General features: G+C 41.2%; 1 protein-coding gene across 1 annotated transcript in view; it reads left to right on the top strand.

The window, feature by feature from the left end:
- The window catches only part of CDH22 (cadherin 22), a 628,328-nt gene that overhangs the window by 537,071 nt on the left and 72,639 nt on the right, over positions 1 to 18,618 (top strand). The window contains exons 5-6 of the mRNA XM_069752190.1: positions 10,417 to 10,584; positions 11,171 to 11,358. Of these exons, the coding sequence (XP_069608291.1) occupies positions 10,417 to 10,584; positions 11,171 to 11,358 (356 nt within the window). The remainder of the gene's footprint in view (positions 1 to 10,416; positions 10,585 to 11,170; positions 11,359 to 18,618) is intronic.

Genomic DNA, 18,618 nt, shown 5'->3' on the forward strand with positions numbered 1-18,618 from the left:
AGAAATAGCATATATAAAGCTGGCCAGAATGGTAGAAATCTCATTTTTCCGGCTGTGTGTGGCTACTGTAAAAGAAGAAAGATGGCCAAGGAAGTGCAATAATTCTTGAAAGCGACATGCAGCAGCAAAATTAGACTCTGCTGTCCTGGCCAGCTTTGTATAAAGTATCCCCTCTTTTTACTGTTCTAGGTGAGAACTAATCAGGGTGAAGGATTATACTTTTACAGAACTATACTTTTATCCACAGTGACAAGAGAATAAAGAGTTAATACGCATGCTCGACCACCTAATAACAGTCACATACACAGGGCCACAATATTACTAACGCTTATGGGCACCATTCTTGTAATTAAACAGAAAGATCTCTATAAACATGTATTATTTGGAATAGAAATACACTGAAAAAACATCAAAAATACATTTTTTTCGCTAACTAATATAAATATGAAGATGGCACAACTTCTTTAAAGAGAGTCATCCCCAAAATGCAAATTAAACTACGGTAATTAAACCATTATATAAGGGACTTAGCCAGTGGAGTAACTTGAAACTCATGGGCCCCAATGCAAAAGCTTCAAAGGGGCCCCCAAATATTTGAAATCTTTAATAGCAATAGTCTTTTTCTATAGGCCAAAGGGACTTTTAGGGCCCCCCCCCAGGCTCCAGGGTCCGTTTGCGATTGCAACCCCTGCGCCTGTTGTAGTTATGCCCCTGGACTTAGCCCCTAGTATATGTTTAATTGCTGTAATTACTTAGAAAACTTGCACCCTTGGAGTAGCCACGAGCTCGTTGCACAGTTGTACTCCGATCAGTTTGCATACTGAGCAGTTCCCTTACGCTGGTTGATAGCGCTAACTTCGCACATAAGGCCTCTTTCACACTTCCGTCTTTCTTTTTCCGTCACAATGCGTCGTTTTGTGAAAAAAAAACGGATTCAGCAAATGTTTCTGCTGGATCCGTTTTTTTTCTCATAGACTTGTATTAGTGATGGATTGTGATGGATGGCCTTCCGTTTCATCCGTCGCGTGCTGGATCCGTTGGAAAATCGCTGTCCGTCAGGCGGAGAAAACGCACAGAAGAACGTTTTTTGTGTACGTCGGAAAATCGCTCTGCAACTTATCCTGCGCTGTCCGCCGTTGGCTTTAATGGAAGCCTATGGACACAGGATCCGTCGCTGACCGTCAAAAGCAGGAATCCAGCAACTGATGCCGTCTTTTGAAACTGAGCATGCGCGGAAGAATTTCCAGTCAGGGAAATTCTCTCTCACTCTCTCTCTTTTTACTATTGATGCTGCCTGTGCAGTTAAAAATAATTAAAAAATAATAAATCGTGATATTCTCACCTTTCGGCGTTCCCCGCAGCCTTCCAGATGCTCACGATGCTCCCTGCAGCTCCAGTTCCCAGTGATGCCTTGGGAAATGACTCACGAGACCGCTACATCATCACAGGTCATTGTCTCGCAAGGCATTACTGGGAACGGGAGCTGCCGGGAGCATTGCGAGCATCGGGAAGGCTGCGGGGGATGCCGGAAAGTAATAATATCACGATTTCTAATTTTTTACATTATTTTTAACATGGGTTGTGTTGTGTATGTGTTTTCGCAGCAGAAAAACGCAGCGAAGACGCATGCACAACGTGTGCACATAGCCAATTCTGGCAACAACTGCCTCGACGGGTCCGTCAAAAAAACGGACGCGGTGCACCCGTTTTTTTACAATCTGCACAGGATCCGTCTTTTCAACATTTTTACGGATTGTGACTGATTGTAAAAAACAGAAGTGTGAAAGAGGCCTAAGTGATCTTCTCTGCACTCTTCTTCTCTTTCAAGATGGTCGCTACACTTCTAGTTGTAGCAAGCAGCGGCAGTTGACAGGAGGTGAAAATGAAAAGAAAACCCATCCTCACACCGTGTGTGCGCTGCTGACTTCTTCATAGTCAGTGAGCATGTGCAGCGCTCCAGTTATGGTTCAGGAAGCGCCTGCTGTAGCCAAGTGAGCACTATCAATGACACCTTACCGCCTAACTGCCTGAACCCTAACCGCAGGGCGGCACACGCACACTGACTATGAAGGAGTATTTGCATAGAAAATAAAATGCGTTTTAACGGCTTCACGACATCTGCCGTACATGCATGGTGCAAGTCGGGAGTGAATTTAACCAGCAGGTAATTTCTGCGTTTAAGGGCAGGTACAGATGGCCGTATTATCGGTCCCAAGTGCAATCCAACAAAGCATCGGATCACATTTCACCAATGTTAGTCTGACCGTACAGAAACATGGTCTGCACATATCACAGTTCCTGGGCAGGGATGGAAGCAAAAAAGTATACTGACTGACAGGACAGGACTGTTTTTAAGCAATGTTTTACCTCACAGAAAGAATCAGCTATGGTCCCATGCTGTAATGTCTGTATACTCTCTCTTGCTTCCTCCCCCTGCCCAGGAGCTGTGATATGATCAGACCATGTTCCTGCACGGTCAGACACGGCCATTACACAGTAAACAGCAGTGGCACATATATAAGATTATCTCAGCACAGGAACATTTTTTATACACATTCACATGTGGAGCTCACTAATTATTCAAAGATCTGTTGATTAAAGTTAACTCATAAAGTTAACCCCTTTAAGCTTTGCTTGTTCGAGATTCAATGTTAAAACAAAACTTAAGTTTGTTTCCATAGGAAAATGTTCATTGTTATATTTTCTGAAAAAGAAAAACGTCATATATTGTGGACATTTTTTTAAATAAATATCAAGGTTGGCCTGCAACTTTGTCCAAGTTTCTAATTTTGGCCTACTGTATTTTTGAATTTGACATCCCTGGGTAAGAGGGAAACTGTCTCCACATTTTTGCTACCTGTTCTGAGAAAACATGATATAGAGGCGGAGACCCTGAATCCAGCAATGTGTCATCTGCTTTTACTGTTTTTATTAAAATCTGCTTCAGATCTACCAGTTCTCTGTATAACCCCGCCCACACCACTGATTGGCAGCTTTCTGTGTACACTGTACAAGAGGTAGAAATCTGCCAATCAGTGGTGGAGGAGTGGTTAGACTACCTTATAACAGGCCAAGCAGTCCACTAGAGATAATCTCCTTCTGATAAAACAATTATTTTTATTTAAAAAAAAAATTACACTAAACAGGAATCAGGCTCTACATCATGCTGTTCTTGGATTACATAGCGAAAACATGCTGACAGATTCCCTTTACACAATAATTATGCCTTACTTATATTAAAGTGGCAATCCCCACTAATACCATTGAATGGTAGATTTAAAGGGGTTGTCGGCCTTAGGCAGCAAGTCTGAAGTCACTCTATGTGATTGCAGACTAGTGAACATTAGATTTACATACAGGCTGCAAAAAAACAAAGAGGGCAGGGGCCAATATATCTGGAATATACAGCAGAGGTGCATGACCAAACAAAAAGCTGGAGTTAGAAGAACATTTAGTCCAGGTAAAACATTGCATACGATACAGTATATCTATGCCAAGTGACAGATCCTCTCGAAACCTATGATAAAATATTAGTGAGTTACTTTAGTAGCAATTTCTAATATTGTGTGATCATTTAGATGACTGCTTTTCATCTGCGGTAGCATTGTAATAAAACCATGGCGCTATGCAAGGGCACTGGGTATAGATAATAGCAGCGTAACAACCCGTGATCTGTGGAGGCATCCGACTGAGAAGTCATTGGAAATTTGTTTCTGCAGAATGAAGTGACTCTTTTCACAAATTCACAATATGTTCCTGTAGGTTCATAAAGTAGGTTAACCTTCAGTTTAAATTTAATATTCCTATTCACAGTACTGTTTTTCATTACAGTACCAGGTTACCGGGGTACCAAGAAACCTTTTATGTAGATGCCAGTCCCACAGCGCCACTGGCTGTGAATACTAATCAAAACAAAACACGCATCGGTGCAATGCCACAAATCTGGAATGGAACGTCAACACCCATTTGCAGGGACATTGGTTAAGCCGACAACGAGAGCTGTAAAATCGAAATAGTATGTTTTGGATCAAAATAATATATGGTTTTGCTCAGAATATTCTATAGAATAGAATACCTGTAGAAATATAATAAATATGAAGGCAATTTGGTCACTTGATGCAAAAGTAGAAAAATCAAAGTTTCACTAGTGCCCATGTCAGAGATGGCAATATGCCCACTGAGAAGCCTCCCTTTAACAATTTCCTACATATGCTACGTCTCATTCGAATTACTTTACGCTTAGTGGTTTAGGAGTCAATATTCCATATTGCTGGAGATTAGGTATTATGAAAAGATAAAATTAATATTCATTACCCAAACAGGTTCAGGACGAGTATAAGTTAATATCTGATGTCTCTGGGGGTCTATGGTTATTTACTGGTTAACTTTTAGTATTCTTGGTGTTTTACGATTGTGGGAAGGGCTGGGGATGAAAGCTGTACCTGAAATGGTTTGGAAATCTTTATAGGTGTTCTAAGGGGTAGAACCCAGCCAAATCAGTTCTCATGCTTTACACTGATGAGGGGCAAACACTCCGAAACACGTGTCTGAAAAAAACTGACCTTCTATATTTGCTTCTTACCCTAAATTAAATGGCAAGGCCCCTTAAATGGTTGATATTGACTATTAGGATTACTGATTCTAATAGGTGGGACTTGAGTTCAAGTTTTCTTCCTTTCTGAAGAGGCATTTTATATTTTTATTGGGGTTTGCAAGTGAAGAAAAAATAATAACTCCCTGCAACCATTCACTAAATTAAATGAAAAGAGAACATTTTGTTTACCCCCAACTACGTCTACAGGGAGACGGCTGTATGGGGTCTTTCCATGGAAATTAATGATAAATCAGCGATGGTAACAGAAATATTCACTTGATGCTATGAATGTCTCAGAGGAGTTGTCAGAGACTGCTTCTCTACTGTTGTCAGGTTAAAAGGTTGTAAGGTGAAATATTTGGAGATCTCTATAAAAACAGTTATTCTGTACAATGTGATTCAGATTTATTCTCAATGGTAGCAGACATTTGGAAAAATAGAAATTCCCTAACATGATTTCATTTTGAAAGGGCTGAGGAAGCCAACCAAGAACACTTGCCTGCAGGGAAATGAATCTCATTCATAAACTATAGGCAGTAAATAGCAGCCTGTTGTCTGCTAATAGATTCGCAAATGAATCATGGAGAATTCAAACTTCCCTGCATCCTTCTATTTTTTGTTACTGAAAAGAGCAGTCCTGACAATAGTAATTTTTATAGGGAACTGTTATTTAAGGGACAATCTGTCACCAGATTTTTGCTACCCCAGCATAATGTATGGGTAGAGAACCTGATTATCGCAATTAACATATTTTGCGGATTATAAGACACACCGGATTATAAGACGCACCCCAAATGTTGAGGATAAAAATAGGAAAAAAACCTTTTTTTTAATAAAATGGTGGTGCTTCTTATAATCCATGTGCCTTATTGCTTACTAGGGGTGGTGTCTGTGGTGAAGCGGGGTCCCAGGGTTGCTGCTGGAGGATGCACGGGTGGAGCGTTGGTGCAGGCTGCAGTCTGGGATGAGGGGGTGTTCGGATGTGCGCCGCTGCGGGTGTTCAGTGCTGCTGTCGATATTTTGCGAAAGCCCAGAGCCCCTTCACTTACATGGTTTACTATGAGGTGGACTCCGGGGAAAATGGCTGCCGGGGGCAGCGCATGCGCAGATGGAGATCTCAGCACCAAGATCTCGTGAGATGAGATCTCTGCGCATACCTGTGTGCATAGGCAGAAAGCCACAAATCAGTTGTGGGGGATGGGGTTACATAGAGCTCATGAACATGAAGAACTACATGTCAGTTGGTTTACTAGTGCTCTAGTGATAATCTAGATAGCAAAACTACAGCAAGTAGCCCAATAAGTGACATATCACTGGAATCTGGGTCTCTGTCTGTACATTATGCTTCTCTCACATCAGGTGGCAAAAACCTGTTAACAGATTCCCTTTAAACAATTCCAGGATAAATGTGCATGGCACCCTGATATGAGTGGTAGGTAAAGTTGGTGGTCAGCTTAGGTGCCATTGAGTGGAAGAAGGTTAAATATGAATTTTCAAAAAAAATTCTGCCTTTCAAAACTTTGTACAGGCAGTCAGAAGTTGTAGCTAAGCAGTTGATTGTGCTGTAGGCGATCATTGAGCCAGTAAACCCACAGTAAAGGAAAGTACTCATTTGTGTGCAAATTCTTGTTTGGCCAACAACTAACTCTCCTGTCCTCTCATAAACATGCCGGCTTAGCTACAATGGGTGTGTATGTGCTCACTTTTGAAAAAAGGGAAATTAAGGCACTACTAAACTCTTTTGTTGATGGCTTATATCCTTTGAGAACAAAGGAACTGACATCTAAATGTAATATTCTCAAGCCTTCTCATCTCCAATAGCTGTTGATAAAAGATATGGGAAGCCCTCATAACAATGTGGTCAACCAGTCCCACTGAAATCGTTGTTTTTGGTCTAATTAATTCCATGTTTTTGAGCCTTTGCACCACTGGGGCTGTTAGCTGTCAGACAGCAATCATGCCGAAAATGCCTTAGCGTGCAGAAAAGCATTCTGAAACCTCTATGCTGGGATTAGGAAGGCTTGTAGCGTAGCGAGCCTGTGTGATGTTCACACGGTAAATCTGCTATTCTTGTTTTTCCTTCCTGAAATAGAAGCGTTGTACAGGTGATTGTTATGAGAGTGGTTTAAGTGCATCATATCAACTGAACAACAAAGCCGAATAGTATTCATTAGAGGGCAACAGAACATTGCCACTGCTTTTTCATCTCCAAATGCACATGTAAAAAGCTTCTTTACAGCATACAGTGATATTTCTGCTAGCCCTGTCACCCCAAGAGCTTTATTCACTCACGGTTGCCGTTTCTCAGTTGAACTGAAATGAACTGTCAGAGTATGAAATATACTCCAAACGCTTCAATCGCTGTGTTTAATCATTAGCTGTTAAATGCTACGAAAGTTTTTTCAGAGCTGACAATGTGTTTGCTTAAAAGGCTCCAGTATGGCATGTTGTAATGCTCAAGACATAATTCTTCCATTATTATATATGAGGTTTTTTTTCCATTATTTAAAATTTTGCATTTAAGATGAAATTAACAGTAAACTTTACAATGTAAAACTTCAGGACTAATAAATATACCATTTTCTAAAAGCATAGTGCCTACAGTGAAACATAGTGGTGTTCTTATGTGGGGCTGCATGAGAGCTCCTGGTGATGGGGAGCTACATTTCATTGATGTTATCATGAATTCACAGATGTCCTGGTCTATGTTGAAAAAGAAGATTCCGCCACCACTCCATGCCCTTAGTAGACATTTATTTTCCAACATGACAATGATGCAAAACACACAGCTAAGGCTACTGTTGCATTTTTAAAGAACAGGTTGAAAGTGATTCAGTGGCCAAATATGTCTCCAGATCTGAACCCAATAAAACACCTATGAGGAGATGCAAACTCGGCTTTGGGAAAATGGCCGCCGCGATCTCTAATGCGCACGCGCGGCATCCCGCGGCCATTTTCCTGAAGCCCCGTGCAGCAGAGCACTCGATCTGCGCACGCGCGGCCCCAGGAAGATGGCCGCCCCCACCGACGAAAGGGATGACAGCGCAGATCGCGCGCTGTGTCTTCACCACTACGCCACTACGCCACCAACGTAAAGCTGAGGAAGAACCAGCGATGTCACCACGCCCTCCCGACCTGACCAGCCTGATTGACAGGCGAAAACGGCGACTTTGGTAAGTTATTTCTCAGCATACATGGGGAATCGGGGTACACTACATACACTATAGGAACACACAGCGCAGGCCCTATTTAACAGTATTTATAGCTCAATCTCAAAAAACGGGGTGAGGTTCCCTTTAAGAGAGAAGTTGACCATCACTCTCCATCCAGCATCCTGGATCTAAAAGCGGACGTATTTGAAGAATGGAAAAAGATAGATGTTGCAGTTTGTCACCAACATGTTCATTCCATGCCTAGAAGACTTGGTGCTGTCCTTAAAAATAATGGAGGTCATATAAAATATTAGAAGCAGTAGTTTTTGATGTGGGGCGTATTCATTTTTGTTACAACTAATTTGATTAAAACTGAATATTTTGTAATGCAAGTTGTATTACAAACTTTACTTTCATGCCACGTTTTAAAAAAAAAAATGTTCCGTGAAACTGAGTCTTGTCAAAATTTTGGAAATGGTTCTTGTATTCAGTGAGTGAAAAATTGTTTGCCCCTTCCTGATTTCCTATTCTTTTACATGTTTGTCATACTTAAAGGTTTAAGATCACCCAATTTAAATATTAGACAAAGATTACACAGGAAAACTCAAAATGCAGTTTTTAAAGGAAGTTCTTTATTAATAAGGGAAAAAGAAATCCAAACCTACAGGGCCCTGTGCGAAAAAGTGATTGCTCTGTAAACCTAATAACTGGTTGGGCCACCCTTAGTAGTAACAACTGCAATCAAGCTTTTATGATAGCTGGCAATGAGTCTTTTGCAATGCTCTGGAGGAATTTTGGCAAACTCATTTTTTCAGAATTGTTGTCATTCAGCGACATTGGATTGTCTCCGAACATGAACAACCTTTGTAAGGCCATGCCACAGCATCTCAATTGGATTAAGGTCAGGACTTTAACTAGGCCACTCCAAAGTCTTAATTTTGTTATTCTTAAGCCATTCAGAGGTGGACTTCGTGGTGTGTTTTGGATCATTGTCCTCTTCATGTAATCCTCAATGATGTTGTGATCAGTGATCTTTGGGCCCATATCATCACTTCTAGGACTACTTGCTCTGCTGTGTGTTTGCGGTTATTGTCCTATAAATTTGTAGTCAACCAAACACCTCCCTGATTGTATTGCGTGAGAGATTATTATTTGCCTGTATTTCTCAACATTGAGGAAAACATAAATCTTGACCATAATCCCAACCTAATTTGCTAAATTACAGCCCTAAACATGCAAGGCATCTCCACCATGCTGTTGTTTATAGATACTCATTATTGTACCCCCCTCCAACCCTTAGGCAAACAAATGGTCTTCTGTTTCAGACAAATATTTCACATTCTGATTCATCAGTCCAGAAATCCTGCTGTAATATTCCTGCACTCCAGTTCCTATGTTTTCGTGCATAGAATCAAAATGAGAAATATTTGTCTCTTGGCCTTGTTTCCATGTCAAAAGTATGGTTTTTGATCATAATTGAAGACGACTTCTGGCCTTTATTTTTATAAATTAATAAAATGAAACTAGTAACACTTCTATTCTTGCAGCATCGTTTCCACACCTGCTTAAAAAATATACATATTGTAACAACTCCTTGAAAAGAATCCAAAGAATATATTAAAGAGGTACAATACAGTATATATTAAAGAGGTACAATACAGGGTATTGAAAATATGAAAAAGGGTGGATTTATTACCACCATATAGTGTGTGATATTTTGGCTCAACAGTTCGCCTTTCTCAAAGGATTTTTCATATTTTTAAGACCCTGATGCCATTGTTTCTTTTATATATTACAGTCAACCCTAAGACATTGACTAGGAACACATTATTTTTGAATCCAGTGTATTCATGTGCATAACACCCCAGCCTCTTTCCTCACTCCACAGCATGAGTGACAGGTGGTGACCATGTTTCTGTATATACAGCCATCTGGTAAAAAGTTTCACACATGCACTGGCAAAAAAAATCTGCACAGAAATTGACTTGCGATGGACATTTCAAATCCAAAGCATGTTATTTCTTTTTGCAGATTTTTCCTGTGGATTTTACTAAAAAATGCAAAGCAAAACATTCAAAATTTTGTCGTGATTTTACTGTAATTCGTGGGAGATCATGTGTAATCAAGGTGTCCGAGTCTTAAAGTTCTGTGCCAAAAATTCCTTTGAGTGTGGTACAGATGGTAGGAATAGACCATTTGTATATTCTAGAATATACAGTGGATCGGAGGAATATTAGAAGTGATGCTAGAATGGTCACAGGGAGCTCTGATTCTTGAACCATATGGAACCCAACACTTTCTAATGGCTGCCATGCCTCAACACTTTTGTGATGAACTAGAATGGTGATTACAAACAAGACCCTTTCATCCAATATTGGTGTCTGACCTCACAAATGCTTTTCTGGATGAATTGGTAAAGATTCTCACAGACACACTCCAGAGTCTTGTAGAAAGCCTTGGCAGAGGAATGGAAGCTATGTTAGATGCAAAGTGAGGACCAACTCCTTATTAATTCCCTTGGATGTACTGTAGAAAGGGATGTGATAAAAGCTCCTGTAGCTGTAATGTGTAGGTGTCCCGATATTTTTGTCCTTGTAATGTAAATAAATTGTTATTACACTGTAGTCATATTATGGTACTGTTCTATTTGATGTGTTCTTTCTATCCCAGGTGTGATCCGAACAGCAGTACCAGACCTTGATCGGGAGTCTCAGGACCGCTATGACCTTGTGATACAGGCCACAGATATGGCTGGGCAGATGGGAGGGCTCTCTGGGTCAACAACAGTAACTATCGTGATCACTGACATCAATGACAACCCACCAAGGTTTCCTCAAAGTAAGTAAAAGAGAATAAAATAAGTTGTAGATTGATAAGGAAGCCATTAACAAGCATGTAGAAGGAAGAAAGCAGCACATATGTATAATACAGAATTAAAAGAGGTCCAAATGCTTTAAATACCAGAACTTGAGAACATGATCCAGATTGGGAAAGTGTTGAAAATACAAATACCCTAGTCTAGGCCAGTCTTTTTTTCATAAAAGGGGACCTCTATAAGGTGCTTTCAGATTCAATGCAAGGCATATAGCTATATATAAGAATGGGTTTCTCCTGAACGTATCCCTAGAAAAATAGGTAATGACACAACTTGACCGATTGGAGGCTTGACTTTCACATAGAGCCCTGCAGCTTTACGTTGAAAGCCCAGTTGATCTAAGACTGATCGGTTGTCAAGGATACCATGCCTTCTGATCAAAGCACTTTACTATGGTAGACAAGGGAAAAGGAGGATTATCTCCAACTCTTAATGCCATAATGATCAGATATCTGTATGAACTACAATTGAAGTGAAGAACCTCTTTAAGACGATTTTAGACATTTAAAATGCATTTCATAAAATCCATAATTTCTTTTTCTGTTTTAGAGCTTTATCGGTTTAGCGTAATGGAGTCGGCTTCTCCGGGCTCAGTCATTGGTCGTGTAAGAGCGGAAGATGCTGATGTGGGGGAGAACACAGACATGTTCTACCAGATCCAGCAGCAAGAAGCAGCTGCATACTTCAGTGTGACAACAGATGCAGACACTCAAGAGGCTGTCCTCAGCATTCTGCAGGTACTGACTTATGGGGCATGAGTCTGATAGCATTGTCATCCTGCATGCATTAGTCATCTACCTAGAGAGCATGGCATTTTGTCACACAAAATGGTTTCTGATCTTTAACTCCTCGGCATAGGATGATCATGGTATATGGGTAGAATTTTTTTGCTGTTACTAAACTGTCCAGTCGAAATATAAGTTTTGACTTGGTTTCAGTAACATTTCATTTTGTTCAATGGCAACATAAGACAAGCTATTATATATTTTGACGTAAGAGGAATGTATCATTTAGAATTGACATCTCCAATCATTTGTAGGTCAATGTTTTATTGAGCTTCAATAAATATTAAAGGCTAGCACCAGTTCTATAAAATCATATGTTACAATACGTACAATAAATTATGATTTTTCAAAGTCGATGGCTAGTATAACCAACCCCTGCTTCAATGAATAGATAGACAGGATTGAACTAAGAAGCTCACACCCTTCACACTGCTCCAGACAGAGCCCATCTGCTCCCTCTGGAAGGATATTACATGATTGTATAGAGGGAGTCATACAGTATGGTGACCCAAAGGTTCCACCATGTCAAGTAGACAATATAAACTTTCACGTTGACAAAAAACAAAGTGGATTGACTTTAGAGCTATATGTAAATCATGACCCAGGTCCATGTGTCTACACGCCCTCCATGCACTTGGTAGCCCTCTGTCTCTGGCTGGTGACCGGTTCATGCAGCATTGTTTGAATACCCTTATTCAAGATTGCAACTTTAGATCCGGACCCTCACTTCTTTTGGTAACTGTTGAATTATGTGTTACTTTGTAATATCTGTACATGTCTCCTCTGAATTAAGTGTTGCAGAATTTATACTAAATAAATGTTATTATTTATTATTATATTAGGACTACTAAAACAAAGCGCGACAAATTGACCATATGCTCATAAGTAAAGGAAATGCTACACAGAATTCATATAGTAAATAATATACATCACAGATTGGGCAGGAGGAACGAAGCAAATGTGCAGAGGTGTACAGAGCTATAAATTACTGGGCAATAGCTGTGAACAAATGTTCAACACTATTTCTGGTGGAGAGGGGGAGTCAGACTCCTTTGATTCTCCCACACTTATCTGAAATTGAGAATTGCTTCCAAAATGAGTATGTTCTGGGAGTATCTGTAAGGAGAAACATTATACATAAATATAGTCAGCTCAGATTTGTCATCCAAGGGCAATGTAATCGTCTCACATGTGTAGTTCCAGTAAAATGAAATGCGGAAACTTTACTTAACTCTATTCATTTATCTATCCATCTGTTGTTTGCTTCTATTTTACACTATTCTCTAATTTACTATAAAATTTCTCATTACAAATAATATTGTCAGCAAAATATTTTGATTAAATCAAATCCCCTTTGAAAATGATGTATCATGTCATTATGATAATCTCAGTAGTTATTAAAAAGTAAATATAAACAGTCACTGAATATCATGGTACATTTGCCTCCCATCCCACCTTCCAATCTGTCCTCCCCAATGCAGTGATGGAGCATGGGATTACGCTTCTCCACCATATCAGGTCATGATGTGCGCACTCCTCAGAGTCAGTGGCCAGCATGAGAACGTCTTCTCTTAGCACAGTGACTTGCACATACGAGACAGAATCAGGCTGGACATGTGTGGATGGGAGCCAAACTCAGTCTTAGCCCAGGTTGATAGTAGCCGGTTCACACAAGTGATGGCATGGACTTCATAGGTTTGTGAAAACCTGTTGATTTATTTGAGAAAATTCCAAAAGCTTACATGATGTGTTAGGTGTAACTGAGGTCAGTTGACCCCTGGGGAAAGATCTGGACTTTTTGCATTCTCTGCTCTTCTGTCATCTTCAAGTACGTCTTGCAAAGTCAGTACATTGCTGCCGTATTAATTTTCCCCACAAATATCCCAACAAAGGGTATCACACAACCCTTTAAGGAACCATCTCCAGTCCAGTCCTCATTTCATTTCAAGCTCTTCTTTGCATAGAATGACTTATTGACGTCTAAAACGTTGACTTCATTCTACTGTCATATTTTCCAATTTTACTAAATGCTTTGCGAAAAACCTGAGGCACATTGTCCGCCTGGGAGTCGTTTGAACATCTGCTTCAATGGAAGGAAGAAAAGACAAGGATGTCTGACCTTTGTACAAAGACTTTAACTTGGTCAATGTCACAAATTAGCTGATATTTGAATAGTGATCTAGAAATAGCACAGCGTGTCTTCATTTTACTTTTCAGAACTTTACTTTGTTTCCAATTTTTCAAATGATATGGCTTGTGTGAAATGTGCTTCTTTTCTTCTCAGCGTAAGCAAGAGGTATCATGTGGTCTCTGAGTATTTTCGAAGAATTAGTGACTTTATTTGCTTCACCTCACAGAGGTATAGCACGCTTAGTAGTTACAGTTTAAAAAGAAAGACAAATATACTTGTTGGTTATGACTTCATATAGGTAGCGCAAAGTAACCTTGGCTACTCTGGATGATCCAGAACATATGAAAGGTGTGGAACATAACTCACATTTGGCAGTGATCTTTCAAGACTGCCTACTCCACTAATACGGGACCTTTGGAGATACGGGACCTTTGGAGATACGGGACGTTTGGAGATATGGGTCCTGACCCTTCTCAGGTTCAGTAAAGGTTTAGCTGCAGCACCATTAGAGGGAGCTCACTGCATTCAGAGTAATACAACTCGCAAAGGGAGTAGACCCATTCCGAGTTTTGTTTTGTAGCCCTACGATTTTTGTATAAGACCCTGTTGACATCATACCAAAAATATTTTGTTCTGGAGCTTTGGAACAATGTGATATTGATACAGTATAAAATGTCATCAGCACAGTTGGTGCAAATCGATTTGTTGGATCTGGTCCACGTCGGTCATCTGTGGCCGACGGATGGGAGCCCTGAGAACTACTTCCTACCTTCCAACATCTGGGGCTCTCCTTTTTGATAGCTAACCTAGTGCAATGTCATCACCGTGACACACGTGTGGCATAGCAATAGGCTGGCTAATCAAGAGGAGTGCTGCAAATGGAGGGAGGTAGGAGGTAGTTCTCAGAGCTCTTGCCCAGGGACTATGAACCCTGTTCTGAAAATCGATTCACGCCAACTCTAATCATCAGTAAATATCATTTTTTAAATCTTACGCCCAGTTTTCAGAAATTCTGTTCAGCAATGTAATAATTATATCTGTTTTGGGGAAAGCTGTCTCAGCAATACACCTAAAATCAGCTAGTCCGCTTGTATAATGTGTCTTTGGTGTAATTAGTCGGTGACAACCCCTGTAAAAAAAAATCAGGTGAAAACTACTATAGATCTATGAGTATATTGACGTCTGATGGTAGTCATGGGGATCCACCATGATAGCTATTCAATACCGGACAAAAGATATTGAAATCCATTGTAACGGGTGGGGTAGAATAACCTGAGCTATTAAGTTTGGACTTTTTAGTGAAGTGGCTTCTTTTTCTCCTTTGTATTATTGAACGCCTCTGTTTTTTCTTTCTTTATGTTATTGACTACCCCTACCCAGAGAGAGAGGCATAATGATGTTTGCTTTTCCAAACAATGGCATAGCCTTGGATCCAGGCTGTGTCTCTGCCACTGTTCAGCGCACTGAATATGCCTTTGTGTGGCAAGCTGGTTCAGAGACTAAACCTATATTTTATTTTGTATTTTTTCATTATTTTGTTTTGAATGCAGTGACATGGTCCGAATTCAAAACCATTCCTCTCTAAGATCTCATTATTACATGGAAATAAGTGTCAATTAGTTGTTCTATTGCACGGAGTCATTTACGGCTCTATGCAGCTAACTCTATACTACTAATCAATCATAATTGTTGTCACCCAGCTTTTACTGTAAATCTGCATTGTCAGTCAGAAATATGGCCGTATTAAAAGGAATCAGTGTCAAGATTTTCACTACCTCATCTGAGAGCAGCATAATGTAGAGAAAGATACCCTGATTCCATCTATATATCACTTAATTTACTGGGTGCAGCAGTTGTGATACAATCAGAGTTTTAGATGTAGCATGTAGCAGAGCTCAGAAAGCTAACCACACAACAGCTTTCTGTACACTATATATTGACAGCACCTGGGCACTGCAGTACTTTGCTCTGCGCTCAACAGGGCATAGTAGTACGCCTGCGCAGGAGCGTGGTGCCGGGGAGATGCATTATCCACATGAAGCAAGTAGGAAGGCGGCATCGCAAGAAGAAGGGAGGTGCCGAACCAAAAAGAGCAACACCTCTTGGACCGGACCGCCCCACAGGTGAGAATAATAAAGTTATTTTTCTTCTCTTGCACGTCTGGTTGAGGGCAAAGGTGATGGCTGTATCTCTTATCGGCCAAACCTGGTGACAGGTTCCCTTTAAGGACATGTATGTGGTTTAAATTGTGCAGACTGTAATATCACTACCCTTAAAAGCCTATGGGCCCATGCTGTACCCATATATACAGTACTTCAATTTCATGTGAATGCATTCATTTTTACAAATAAAGCAGGAAAATAATGTATATATAATGTATATATTCCAGTGGATTCTGTGTTATGTAGATATTCTCCCATTGAAGCATGCCTTCTAGTGGATTCTCCCTGAGGACGTTTGGAGGCAGCAAACTGGGGCACAATTAATGCTTATGACGCGCCCACAGGGCAGTGGGATACTCGGTACCGGGTTCGGTCACAAAGGGGATGTCAAGGTGGCTGCGACCCGGTCAGTGGCCCAGGGCATCAACGTTAAAGGGGGTTAAATGTTAAAAGTTTGTCGTGACGCCACCTGTGGGGATCGGTCAATAGGGGGACTGACAATGCATTAGAGGGGTCCCTGGGGGGATGTTTCGGCAGCCCAGATGTTACACTTCCAACAGGTGAAGCGGAGTCCCCAGGGGTCCTATGGTGTGTGGCGTAGATGGTAAAGCCAGTGAATGAATGGAGGAGACAAGTTATACTGTAAGTCTTTACCTGATTTACTGCAGGTTGCTGGCCACAGTCCAGGGTACCAGGCACGGATGATGGTGGTCTGGCCGGCTCAGAGGCAAATGAGAGTTCTCCTGTACCAGTAGAGGCCCGTGAGCCTTTCCAACTAGCGTCTTTCAAGGTGAGGTCCCTGCTGCCTGAGGCATCCTACAGGGTCACAGTTTCCTCCTGTCCTGGGACAGGTACGTGCACAACAGGCAGCTTGAGCCTTTTGACTGGGACTCTAACATGCCCCGGGCTCCTCTGGTGTGGCTGTGTCTCAGGCGGGGTGTGGGCAGGTAGCGTAAAGTGTCATGCCCTCCGGTTCTGCACTGTGTCCTAGAGTCCCACAAGAGCCTCGGGATCCCAATTCCAGACTATTGTGCTTCAGCTATGAGGGAGCCCTGCCACAGTTCTCCTCTGAGCTCTGTTCCTCTCCTGTTCTCCTTCCCTTCTGGCTACTCCACATACAACAACCCTTCAGGTCATCTGTCCTTCCAGAGGCTGCAGCTCCCTCTTGGCTGCCAGACCTCTCTGTCTGCACTCAGTTCCAGACTTCCTTCTACTTCTGTGTCTCTGAACAACTAACTAGCTCCTCCTCCAGGTCAGGATACATAAAGCGTAGGGAAAGTGCCCTGAATCCGGGTATTGAGCTCCCCCTCCTGGCCTGGATTCAGAATGTGATGCATGTGTGTGCCTTACCTGGTGAAGAGAACTCCTTTGCCTCTGAGCATGACATCACCTTCCCCAAAGGAAAAGCAACATCACTGCAGCAATCGGTAACCTGGGGTGCTGCACTTACATGTATATAGTACAGAACTGTAAGGTAGAAACTTTGGTTATGCATCTCTGCTGTGCATGAGACATAAGTAGTGAGGAGCGAGTATACTCGTTGCTCGGTTTTCCCGAGCGCGCTCGGGTGGTCTCAGGGTATTTGTAAGTGCTCAGAGATTTAGTTTTCATTGCCTCAGTTGCATGATTTACAGCTGATAGACAGTTTGAATACATATGGGGATTCCCTAGAAACCAGGCAACCCCCACATGCACTCAGGCTTGCAAGCAGCCATAAATCATGCAGCTGCATCAACAAAAACTAAATCTCCGAGCAGTTACTAATACTCAGAGACCACCAAAGCAACGAGTACACTCGCTCATCACTAGATGTAAGTATTAGAGAAGTGCTGGCAGTTTGTCATGTTACCATGCACCAGGTGGCGCATGATGAGCAGTAGTATTACTCACTACCAGATAAGTCAGTGCTACAGTCACTAGGATATGCCATCACTTCAAGATTGCAGGTGGTCAGAATTTTAAAGTGATATTACCTTAGAATGCTGAGGTTCTAGAGTTTTCTTATTAAACCAGGACTTTTCTGCCTGCAGTCATGGCCAAAAGTATTAGCATCCTTGAAATTGTTACATAAAATTAAGTATTTCTCCCAGAAAATGACTGCAATTGCACATGTTTTGTTATACATGTTTATTTCCTTTGTGTGTATTGGAGCAGCACAAAACAAAGACAAAAATACAAATTGGACATAATTTCACACTAAACCTCAAAAATGGGCTGGACAAAATTGTTGGCACCCCCAACTTAATTCTTGGTTACACACCCTTTGGAATAAATGACTGCAATCAATCGCTTCCTATATCTATCAACAAGCTTTTTACACCTCACTACTGGAATTTTGGACCATTAGATCCGGACTTATTGCTGGCCATTTCAAAATTCTCCAGCGCTTTGTTTCCATCCATTACTGGGTGTATCTTAAAGTATGTTTGGGGTCATTGTCCTGCTGGAAGAACCATGACCTAGGATGCAAACCCAGCTTTCTGACACTAGGCACTACATTGTGACCCAGAACCCTTTGGTAGTCTTCAGATTTTATGATGCCTTGCACACAGTCAAGGAATCCAGTGACAGAGGCAGCAAAAAATCTTTGAACCCCCATCATATTAGACTGTAGGTGCTGTGTTATTTTCTTTGTAGGCCTTATTCCATTTTCAGTCAACAGTAGAATGATGTGCTTTACTAAAAAGCTCTATCTTGGTCTCATCTGTCCTAGAGATGCTTACTTTACTCATGTACATTTTTGCAAACTGCAGTCTACCTTTTTCATGTCTGTGTCAGCCCAGGGTCCTCCTGTTTCTCCTGCCATAACGTTTCATTTCATTCAAATGTCAACAGATAGTTTGTACTGACACTGATGCATGCTGAGTCTGCATGATAGATTGAATTTCTTTGGAACTCAATTGGGGCTTCTTATCCACC

Source organism: Ranitomeya imitator, chromosome 2 (assembly GCF_032444005.1).
Source record: "Ranitomeya imitator isolate aRanImi1 chromosome 2, aRanImi1.pri, whole genome shotgun sequence".
Lineage (NCBI taxonomy): Eukaryota > Metazoa > Chordata > Amphibia > Anura > Dendrobatidae > Ranitomeya > Ranitomeya imitator.